General features: G+C 40.3%; 1 protein-coding gene across 1 annotated transcript in view; it reads right to left on the reverse strand.

Annotated features, from left to right (window-relative positions):
- The window catches only part of TIAM2 (T-cell lymphoma invasion and metastasis 2), a 92182-nt gene that overhangs the window by 43942 nt on the left and 35838 nt on the right, over positions 1 to 12402 (reverse strand). Inside the window, exons 8-12 of the mRNA XM_009877599.1 lie at positions 11788 to 11952; positions 9028 to 9138; positions 8483 to 8561; positions 7495 to 7587; positions 6212 to 6472 (exon numbers count right to left, since the gene is read on the reverse strand). Of these exons, the coding sequence (XP_009875901.1) occupies positions 6212 to 6472; positions 7495 to 7587; positions 8483 to 8561; positions 9028 to 9138; positions 11788 to 11952 (709 nt within the window). The remainder of the gene's footprint in view (positions 1 to 6211; positions 6473 to 7494; positions 7588 to 8482; positions 8562 to 9027; positions 9139 to 11787; positions 11953 to 12402) is intronic.

Genomic DNA, 12402 nt, shown 5'->3' on the forward strand with positions numbered 1-12402 from the left:
AGCACAACGAAGTGCTTTTAAGGCTGTCCCATTTTACAGCATAAACAATCTTCTAATCTGCAGCACACACATCTAGCAGGAAGCCAACAGGACAGTTTGTCAAGTGCCAACAAGAGCTCATTAAACCACCAGTCTTAGGAAATACTCTGTATTGCAAAACATGCAGTAGGCAACGAGTGTTCCTATGGATCCAGCTTCTGAAGAGGCAAATGCTTTCTCTGAATTAACCCCTAGCACTGCTACAGTCCCAGGTATTCTCACAGGCCAGACCTGGTCATGTCCCAGCAATTCACTGGAGCGGAGGACAAAGGCACTTGCATTAACAGCACTCAGAAAGGCTGGAGCAGCATCCAACCCACCACGGTTGTCCAAGACTACTGTGAACATTTACTTCACCTCTGAGCTTGATTTGATGAACAGCACTGCACGTCCTATCACATTTATGTGGCTTTCCTGCTGTAGTAAACTGGGCAATGAGGAAAAAAAGTAAAACCCAGAAAAGTCATCAATGTTCAGGCAGATAAACAGTCATGCTGCATAGATAACTACACGTCCACATTAAGAAGAGGCACTGCTTTTCTACTGGGTTGCCTCACTCCATGTAAAACCACCGGATAGCTGGTATTAGATCCACCAGGCAAGAGGGAGTGATATGTGCAGATCTGCACACCTGACAGGACTGTGGGTGTCCTTGGGACTCAGGAAGCTAAGAATCTCAAAAGAGTTTCCTGTGAAAGAATAAAAATAAATTTCTTGGATTCCTTACCCATGCAATACAATGAAGATCATGCCCTACAGCACAGGGAAGAGAATTTAAATGTTGAAACAGCAGCAAGGCAAACAAACAGGACTTGGTCTGGGAAGAACTAAAGTAGAAATTATTTTAGAAAAGTTGTTAAGTTTCAGTTTTACTTTGTTTACAAAATGCTTTGAATGTTACATGAAAAGATGCCTACAAAATGCTTAAAATCTATGAGCAAACTGCAACAAGCAGAGCTGTCCAAGCCAGTGCTTCAGGCATAGCCTCCAGCAGCTGGAGGCTACAGATCACCTCAGTTTCATGTCCTCCTGGCTTTATCTCTTTTCTTAAGAGGGATGTACAGATTTTTCTGATATTCAGGCTGGGTTGTGACTGAAGGGGATGCAGAGAGTGCTACCTGAAGAGGGGTGTGCAGCAACATGCATACAGCTAGCTGACTGCAGAGTCACTCTCTTTCTGCCTTTTCCTCCCTCAACTCGGTAGTATTCAACAAAGCTGAATGGAGAACAGCTTTCTGGAGAAGTTGAGATGCAGTTACACTTTACAGAGGCTACTGAACCATCTAGCAAAGAATATCTTAAACAGAAGGTACTTGGGAATGGAATCCAAACCAATTATTATTATGATCCCATTTAAAAAAATAATTTAGTCATACCAAAATTAAACTTGTGGCCAACCGATATGCTCTGCTTCTGTGTGTGCTTACTAATATTAAAATCTGAAGTTGCTCATGTCTTGGGGAATAGAGGAACCACTTTCTATGTGATGGTTCAAACCACCGATCCTCCTCTTGAAGCAGTTACATGTTGCAAAAAACCTCAATGTTTAGCAGATCAGGAGCTGAAATGTCATTGCTCCTCTCCAGCACATATCCCAGCTACTTGTCAAAGAGAACGAAGCACCTCTCTCTCTGACTCCTGCCATGCTTTGGACAACATGACACAGCTTCATGAGGAGCAATCTGAACTGTCATGTCCAGACTATGCTGCTGCCCTGGGATCAGCACAACAGGTGGGAAAGCTGAGGGCAAAAACCATGCTCCAAAATGGCTAGAGAGGTATTCTGGGAGAAGGTGAACTGAAAGAGAGCTGGCTTCCTCTGACAGTAACTCTCCTTGCAACCAGCTCTCCCCTAGCACCTGCCTGTTCCTCCTCCTCCTGCTTACCTGGCTCCGGCCCTTGTCAGACCTCAGCACCCACTAGTTCAGACCTCAGCATCCACTAGTTCAACTCACTGAGTTTGCAGGGGCAGAGGGAAAAAACCAGATTTTTTTTCTCCTTAATTAGCTTCATTAAGGGCTTTAGGAAGTGTCACTGCCAGCACGGGCAGGATAAGTGCTATGTGGCTGGAAAGGAGGGCTAGAGCATGCAGAGGAGGAGGAGGAGCAAGCCTCCCCCTTGTCAGCAACACCCAAGTCTTCTTCACCGCTCCTGGGTTCACATCTCTAGAAAGATGGGCCAGACAGGACCTCAGACCCTGCACAGAAGGCAAGTGCCCTACCCCAAAGATGAGGAGTACAAGAAGCGAAGAACGGTAGGTCATAGAATCATAGAATGGTTTGAGTTGGAAGGTACCTTAAAGATCACCTAGTTCCAACCACCCTGCCATGGGCAGGGACACTTCCCACTAGACCAGGGTGCTCATAGATCTATCCAGCCTGGCCTTCAACACCTCCAAGGATGAGGCATCCACAGCTTCTCTGGGCAAATTGTTTTAGTGCCTCATCACCCTCACAGAAAAGAATTTCTTCCTAACATCTAATTTAAATCTAATCTCTTTTCAGTTTGAAACCATTACCCCTTGTCCTATCACTACACTCCCCGATAAAGAGTCTCTCCCCTTCTTTCCTGCAGGTCCCCTTTAAATATGGGAAGGCCATTGTAAGGTCTCCTCTGCCCTCATAAGGGAGGTGCTCCAATCCCCTGGTCAACTTCATGGCCTTCTTCTGGACTCACTCCAACAGGTCCATGTCCTACTTATACTGGGGACCCCAGAGCTGGACACTGCACTGCAGGTGTGGTCTCAAGAGAGCAGAGGGGGAGAATCACCTCCCTTGACCTGCTGGCCATGCTTTTTGCAGTGCAGCCCAGGATACAAGTGGCTTTCTGGCCTGTGAGTGCTCATTGCTGGCTCACATTCAGTTTTTCATCCACTTTAGCTCTCTAACCCTCCCAGATGAAAGTGTTTCTTCATGGAAAATTTTTAAAGCATATCCAAACTGCCAGCCTTCACTTTCTTCATTTTTTTAATCATGGAGATCTATTTACAAATTAGGGTTGATTTCAGCAGTGTCAGCTAAATAGAAATGACAGCTATTTTGGCCAAAATCCACTTGCTGGGGAAAAAAATAAAATTGCCCAACTCTGACAGCAGCTCACATACTGCAATGGGTTTTCACACCTACTAAGGTTTCTACCTCCTGCCTCAGCACTCTATAGATACACCATTAACCCACACAGGGTTGTCCTAAATACATAGTCTTCAATTCTAATGCCTTCTCTATTGGTTGCTCCTCAAATACCCATGCCATCTCAAAATGAGGCATTTTTTTCCTTCACAGTTATAAGAATTCCAGTTCAATTCTCTCATTTTTTTTTTAATTCTACATAAACATTTGTTTAATTTCCTTAGCACTGGAGCCTGGAGCAAATTTAGTTGCTTCGTTATTTGGCTTTCCACATTTATGAGTGCATTTTTTATAAATATTTCATCCCATTTCTTTTCCAGGATAAGCTTATTACTAGCCAAGCGGTTAAACAGCAAGCACATACCGTTGCCATGTGAGAGATCAAATGATATGACCACAGCAGGACCAAAATACAGCTACAAGGGTACAGCAACCTCTTGGAGAAAATTAATCACTCTCACAGAAAATTCCTGGGGAATGGTTTTTTAGGAGTGGCAGAATTAGTGGCTTTGGAGAAAATCAATCACTTCCCTTCTGTACAGTAAAGACTGCCAAAGTTTGCCACGAGGTATATCTGGGTATCCTCAACATAATAGAATACATAGGAAAAGGCATTCATCAGAGTTATGCTAAGCAGTTGCAGTTACAAAACTGTAAACAAATGTGGACAATTACCACCAAAGTTATACAAAACCAGTGATTTAAAGTAAATTCTGTTTTGCTTTCACCTGACGGTTGTTGCCAAGCACCTGGCAGGGCATTACTGCTTGACTCAGTACTGAAAACTTCAATTTTCCTAGCACTTTGTTAATTTTAGCTCATTAACCCTCATAGTACTCTAGAGAGACAAACAGAATTAGTTAATTTTTAAAAACAGGGAGGCGACAGCAGAAACTTCAACGTTTTTAACTCCAGGTATTCAACTTGAGCCAAATTGTGTTAGATTTTTGAAAGAGGTCCCCCTCTGCTAACACTAACTGACTTTCAAAGGCACTGCCTCGGAAGAACAGGCTCAACACAGACAAGCAAATGTCAGAAATTAGTTTGGAAAACGGAGTTCTTAGGAGTGACTCACTCAACTCTACAAAATGAGACAGAACAGTATTAAACACTGGATGTGAATTTAAAAGTCTCTGGTCTCCAAATCCCTGCTCGGATCATTAAATACTCCCTCTTCTTATCTAAAATCTTATTTAATTCCTGACTGAGTAACAGGACATAGAACAGTTAAACCTTTTATAATTATCTATTAATACAAAGTAATGCCATTTTCTTCTGTTTCCATTTGAACCCAATCAGGTGATCAGACACTAAGCACTGAATTCAATAAACATGAAAGTCCTTCTCACGAAGCTTAATTTAGAACTATTTGTTCCCTTTCAGAATAAAATAAATCTTCCTTAGGTACTTTTAAGCAGAAAAGCAAACATACTACGTCCCTTTACCCACTAGTGCTTAGAATATAATACTTACTGCCAGTAATTTCCTATTATAATGGAATATTTGCACAAGTTGCAAATTCATCCCGGAGGAATGAGGGATCTAGTGAACGGACACATACATTTATTACACTGAATACTCCAGGTAATGCTGGCCTATGATATCAAGCCAACAAGCTGAATGATAGCCCTCATATAATTATGTAATTAATTAGCTCTATCATAATTTTTGTTTTATGACACTAACTTTTATGTGCCACTAGTCAGTTTAATGGCATTTTAAATTGAAATAAGGCCCCTGAGATGCTACTTACTGTATCACAAATCTCGTATTCAGATTTCTTTTAATTTCAAAAAATGACCTAATAAAATTGCTTTATAATTAAATCCATTCTAACAATTTCCCCTAAGTGATTCTTTTTCTTCTCCCATTTTTAATTATGAAAAAAATCCCAATCAGAAAACACTTGCCACCATAATTATACACAAAAATCAGCGATCCCTTCTTGTACCTCTTGAAGCTTTCCTCGCACAGCAGTGCACCCTGGCTAGCTTGCCTGCAGAATTTTACTAGCATCCCCAAGAGGTGCAGCAAGGAAACTGCACCTTTTACACTCTAGGCACCGGAGTTAAATTTGCTTCTATCTTCTTTGAAAAATAGTCGAAGCGTGGGTATGAAGGGGAGCAAATCCCCACGCGCTTGCTATTTCAAACAGGCGCTTTCATGTATTCTGGTATGACAGCACATGAAGATCAGCTAAAGGAAGGGGAGGGTGACCATGGCTCTCCTCTGCCCAGCATGGCAGTGTCCTTCTACGTGCCAACTCCTGTTTTCAGCTGAAAGGGCAACCCAGAAGTGAGCACTGGCGCCTTCCTTGGGGCCGGGGGGCCATAGTGTTGTCCAGGAGCAGTCCTTACGACTCAGGCTTTTGGTACTTTCCCTGCCTGGTGCTCCCCCTATGAAAACCCATCAGGATCTCACTCTGGTGCAGTACTGTTAGGATACGTCCTCCACTTGAGGCTTTATTACATTGAGTAGGAAATACGAGCAGGTAGTAGCAAAACAATCCCTGTGAAAGCTGTTTTCATAGTCTTTCTTCTACACAGTGAGCAGCTGTATCCAACGAGAACACAGCAGTATCATTGAGTGGGAACAGAGCTAAATGACTCCTTCCTGAGGTGATGATGATTACTGCATTTAAGGTACCTTTAAGGTATGTGATACCGTACCATATATACAGCAGGAGAAACACAGAACAATACTTCTGTCTCTAAAAGCCATCACATCATTTTAACCACCGATGCCTGAGAAGTGGATACATTGGAGGTACACAGATGACAGATGACACAGAACAGGTAAGAGAGTGGCTTGATAATACTGGAAAGCCAAACAGATTGAAAGAATATAATTTCCCTGCAGAAATTATCATATTCTGTTCCAGTAAATAATAATGTAACAGACAGATATGCGCATAAGTTCTACTCAAAAAATTTGTACTTGGGTTTCTCACTAAGGCAAGCACAGAATTTTAACCATGATGAGTTTTAAAAAACAGCGACGTTGGAAGTTAGGTGAAAGTAATGGAACTATTTTCAACCTCTTACCATTGGCTGAATTCTTTCTGAAGTTATCTAGAAACTCTTCCAGGAGCTGTGACTGGTTTGGAGGGGGCAACAAGGTCTTTGGATCCCTGGAAATATCGCCATCTGACCACGATGCACATAAGGGTTGCTGGGTCCCATAATGGCTCATTCTGAGAGTGAGCATTACACTTCTCTCTGAAAACAGCAACTCCATCTGCCCGAGGTCAAGATCAGACACAGTCTCTCCATTTATGCTCAGGATTTCATTGCCTACTCGGAGCCCTGGGGGCATGTGAAAAGATGAGAAAAAAAAAAGGAAAAAAAAAAAGGAATATAAAATGTAAAGAGTCACAAATCAAACCTTATATTGATTCACCTTTCTGCAGTTTTAATTCAAATGGATGGGAGCTCTATTTGTGCTTTAATTATACAGATCGACCTCATGCTTGCTTTGATAGGTGTTACACATGGTACAGCAATCAATTTGTTTCTTTCTAGAGATGCCACAGAATTTGGTGGGCGGGAGGGCAGCATAACTTTCAAGATTATAATAGAGGTTGCCTCTCACAACTCAGAAACAACCAGCATACATGTAATTCATGATCTGAGAGGAACAAAGCATGTGTCATGCAGATCAAATCATTCATGCAAAACTGCAGCAACAGCGGATGGACTCTATCAGCTTTCATATAAATCCAAATAGTGGCAACCTCTGCCTTTCAAGGTTAGCAGCAATCAAGTGGTTGTTACCAGGTTCATTACCAGGACATTGCCAGGTAGCAAAGGAAATTCCCTGTCTCGATTTTCTGGGTTTCTCTCTCTGTTTTTCAGAGAGCAGAAGTTGTGTGATCCTGATGGACCGATTTCTGAGCAGTACAGTAGAGAAGGTGCTCGTAGAAACACATGAGGAAAACTATTTTCTGGAGGGAGGCTGCTTTTCACTGCCAGCATAAGTGGAAATGATGAATCTTGGAGACTGACCAAGTCCATGAGGTTCCCCAGTGTGAGATGAACTCTTTCTCCATCCCATTCCTCTGGGAAAGAGCACTTGGTCAGATGGCTGAACACAGACTTTGTGTCCCAGGGTAAACAAGAACTCTCCCTGCTATATTGGAAAGATAATTCAGTTACTCTGTGTACATTAACTTTCCTAATATCACATACTTTCCATGGTCTTCAGGAAAGAAAACTAAGAATAGTAAACGCCAAGAACCATTTCAGAGAGCAGTACTAAATCTCCCTCATGTTTGGGAATTTTAGAAAGATCATGAAGTACACTTTTAAGCATAAATATGATACAATACCTTCCTTGTATGCCAGTCCATCAGGGAGAACATCACTTACAAATATACGGCTGAGATGCTGATTTTCATCAACTTGCGCTGTGACAGCAAAGCCTGAAGTAAAAGAGGTTTAAAATCAAATAAACTTTCTCAGAAACATCTCCCTTTTATTCTGTGTATTTAGTGGACTCTGCACAACCAGAAGGAGGATAGTTCTCAGGAGAACACACCCCCAGAGCAAAGAGAAATTATCACATTGTTTCACAGTCACTGTAAGGCCTGTTAATGTTAATATAACTTTTCAACTTTCAGGAAATGTCATGCTGTGCTGTAAAAAAAAACAAACTGCATTTAAAAAAAAAAAGAATTCTACCTCAGCTTCACATGACATTTCAATAACACAGCTCATCACTACGGTTAGAGTTCTGCAGTGTGTCCATCAGACATGGAGGAGTCTTAAACAAATCCAAAAACTGGAAACACAAACTATAAAGCAGCAAATCCATGCAGATCAGTCAGTGAGACAGCCGAGAAAAGAAGTAATTTATACCAACAGATTTGCAGCTCAGGAGCAGCACAGATCTGCCTTACAAAGCTATCTTTGTAAGGTATATAATTATGCCCAGGCATAACTGCCTCCCATGGATAAGAAGCCTGTCAGAATTTGTAGCAAAGGGCACTCTATTTGTGCTGTGCCAACATGGGATCCCATGATCAAAAAAGAAAACGACAGAACCGTGGCCTGAGACAGCTGTATTAATCCTGGCAAAGGACATTTGTCTTCTGAAATTGTAAACTTGGATTATTTGGGCAGTGCAGCAGAATTAGAAAGTAGACCCTTCCCAAACTTAAGAAATATGTTTGGGTCTTTGTTATAATGCCTCCAGTCCTTTGCAGACTCAGTCCTTGAGCTAACAAGAATGGCCCTACCTGCTTTCAGAGGCAGAAAAGTGCTGCAGAGAGAAAGTAAGTAATGGAAGAATAAAAAGAAAAATTCCTGAGAGCTTACCAAAATCACTTATGTTTTCAGTCTTTGTAAGATGAACGTGATACACATTTAATGGACAAATTTCTATTTCATCATACACCTGTTGGAAAAAAAAAAACAATGACAGAAGTTATCAAATTATGAAATTACAAGCAGCAAAATCCAGAGGTACAAGCATGAGAAACATGCACGATATTCTTTGCATCAATAAAGAGACAAAACTTGCTGTCTTTACACAGAGAACTGCATTACTGTGCAAGCATCACTGATATCAGTGTGATTAAATGCAGAGTAAACTAAAGACAGAAAACTCAGCCTGGAGTAGAGACTGACACTTCACTTTTGCACCAGAAGCCCCACTTGTATTTTCAAATGGTTCTTGAAGAGAGTATTTGCAGTGCTCAGCCACCCAAATGCTTGCACAGGAATGGACTGTGTAAAGGAAGATGGCAGAATGCAATCCAGAAACACTTTAAAACCTTATTTTAGATCTAAATCACACATATTCACTGTGAAAATCCAACTGTGGATACAGACATCATGGAGCTTTATCTAAAAGGAGTCACACTTTCCTGGTCTACTATGTATTCATATGGTTCAGGAGAACAATATTCAGTGTTTTCATCAACCAGTCTTCTGAGCTGTAGGCCATAGTGTCTTGGCTCCAGCTGTTTCATCTAAGGAATAAAGAGAATGGGGTTTGGAATTTGTTATTTATTTCCAGAATCCCAGAAGACAAAGAAGTGACACGTATACACAAAAAGTTGTTTAACAACTACACAAAAGTCATTTTCTCAACAAGTCATCTTCTAACTATTTTTGTGGTATAAACAAAATCAGCTGCATTGCTTAGAAGGTTCAAATACAATTTTCATTTTCCCTTACAATCCTCCAAAATCCTTTCACAAACACTATGTCTGGGTGATCAGATTAACTGAGCACTGCTATATGTTTCCAAAGACATCCCAACTGTTTCCTGTCCTTTTCAACCTACACTCATAACCACCTTTTTCTGTGACTCCGTTCTGCTCAGCAATCTTTTCTTCTGATGCAGAAAATGTATAAGCACGTATGGGCTGTTACGAGACAGGATAGGAAGCAGGTTCCCTAAGGGTTTTCTTTATTGGATTTTATTTTTATTGCTGGGTTTCATCTATGATCAGAGAGTTTCACCTAATTTTTTTCACCACGTGAGGTCAAAGCAAAAATCCTGTCTCAAGAGAAATAGGAATATTCCCAAAGGATATTAGTCTGAAAGTGTCAAGCCCCTGAAGTGAGTCTCTCTGAAAATCAGGATGCTGGTGAGACCACGGCACAAAACATTTAATTTTAGCATATTAATAGAGCAACTTTTTAAAAACAGGAGGAGGCAATGTTTCTAGAAGAGGAGGAATGACTGCATCCCAGAGGGTTATTTCACTTCCTTTAATGCATCTCTGAAGCTTACAAAATCTAAATCTACTGAGTAACTAGCAAGTGCTTTAACATTTTATTGTGTGTAATGGTTTACGAGTTGCATGTGTTCTGTATCCTGAACAACTGTATACATTTTTTTTCTATACATGCTATCCAAAAGCTTCAGATGGAAAACAGAAATGAGAAAAGTATAAACCACATAAAGCATGAATGAAGCAAAAAAACCCCAACAACCTCTTTGAACTTTATCCTTATACACATAACATTCAAACACGTGCTGTTAAGAAGAAAGATTCCTTACACTCACCAGAGCAGAATGAAAATGTAAGAAGGAAAAGAACCAGGATAGATGAGCAGAAAGTATTCAGCATTAGAGAATGCTTATGAAAAGCTTTACACACAGAACAGAAAGACAAAATAAAACAAAAAATGTTTAAGAAAAGACTCAGATAATTTAAAACTAGATTTTTATGCGATACAGACAATGAAAATTAAAAGTCAGCTTCACATTTATAAATATTTTGTAATGGTGAAGTAAGAGAGGTAAGGAATTTCCTTTTCAGCTTACTTTCACATTCATAAATTTTATTTCCTCTTTCAGGGGTCTTCCATGCCACACTAACTACTTCTAAATGTTTTAGCTCTGTCGTGCCATCTGGTGGTCAAATCATGTTTCAAACAATCCCTACAGCCCGACTGGGTGCAGTGAATTTTTAAGAAGTAAAGCCAGGCATTAAATTGTTTCTCCAGGATTCAGTCTCGAACAGGAAAAGTAAAAAGAAGGTAACTTCTTCTCAGTGATGCCACAGAGACGCATTTTGACTGGGCTAAATCAGTGTGTTTATTTTGATTTAAAAACTATAGTTCACCTCGGATTTTTAAAATTCTACTTTTTTGTGTGTTTACAACATTACCAGGTGCAAAGAGACATTAAATCAGTTCCTTTCCTCTATTAGAAGCCTCAAAACTCATAAACTTCAAGCCAGTTGAAAGAGCTTACTTTAAAGTTCCCACCAACGTATGCCAAAAGCTACAATCGGATTTTGTACAGAGGCAGGACTCCTTTTTTTTTTCCTGTTTTTTCCCCCTTTACTTGAAGTAAATAAATGATATTTACCAGTTGTCAGAATACAGAACTTGGAATTAAAAAGTTAGTTCTTCCAGAAAGCTTGTTTGCATAATTTAAATGACTGGGATCGTAGGATTATTAAGGTTGGAAACAATGTTAGAGCTCAATTCAAACACCGACACGTGGAGACAAAGGTGCTAAGTACATTGTGATGCTCTAGAGGTGATGGTCATCTGTCTGTAGTCAAAATTGGTATTTCTACTTTACCTTCAACCTGTTACTCAGTTTTCTGTCCCAAGACGTACAGCAATCCCCCTCAAATTGTCGGCACTGATTTTCAGAGCGGAATGTACTCTTTGAAATTCACAACTGGAGCTGATACTTAATGAAAAACTTACAAGTGTCCTTTAGGAAGTAAACACATAGTCTTTGTCAGAGCAGTCTTAAATGTCTTAATCTCCCTGTGTAAACATAACCAGTCCCCCTTACTCCTCTGTGATTAATTTGCACAGAACAAATGGGTTCACTGCAATGACAATGTAGAGTGGACACGTGCTGAGATTTCTCAGGGGCTGACTACCTGGCAAATTGTCATCCCTCTTTTAAGTATTCACTGTGTGCTGTTTCAAGTAATGCTTCTTGAAAACCCTTCCACAACCTTGCTACCTTGGCTACAATACATAAATGACACAAATAAAGGAAACAGAGCAATGTGGCTTAACACAGTGACAGGGAGATGCTGGTATTACGCTGTTCCTGTTTAGGCACCTTCTGATATATTACATTTCTTCTCAGGTCCACAGCTATTAACTAGGTGCAATCGTACACAGAAAATTAGTACCTTGCATGCCAAAGACAAAACATCTTCCACCCTGTGCTCTGGCTTGAGGGTCAGTGCCACTCCTTGGCCGTCACAGAAATGAACATAGGTCTGTGTTTCCCAAGCACTGTCCTTCTGGATGCTCTCCGGTACTGAGCAGTAGACATTCAAAAAGTCATCAACTTGCTGCTGGAAACAAAGGAAAAAATGCAAAACGTATGTACAAATGCACAACACATGTACAATTACATTGGCAGTTTGAAGCAGATACGTATTTAGACATGATATTGTGTATTTTCCCATGGCAAGATAGGGACAATGTTCTGTTACCTGCTCTCATTCACTACCAAATACTGGATTTTCTTGAGAAAAAAGGATTTTACTTCTGCATCCCCATTATGGGCTTTTATGCCTTTATCTGATACTAATTGTTGATTTAACTCAAAGTGAAAATATGTAGCTACTTGATATTGTATCACGGTGGGAATAAATTCTTAGAAAGAACTGACTACTACAATTTTACCTAATTAACAATTGCAAAACAAACCCAGAACTAGTGTAATTTTGAGAGAAAATCATAATAAACTTCCAGCAGAGAGCACTGTGGAGCAAGGCTTGCCATAATAAAGGATTAAT

Source organism: Apaloderma vittatum, unplaced genomic scaffold (assembly GCF_000703405.1).
Source record: "Apaloderma vittatum isolate BGI_N311 unplaced genomic scaffold, ASM70340v1 scaffold8101, whole genome shotgun sequence".
In the NCBI taxonomy this organism is placed as follows: domain Eukaryota; kingdom Metazoa; phylum Chordata; class Aves; order Trogoniformes; family Trogonidae; genus Apaloderma; species Apaloderma vittatum.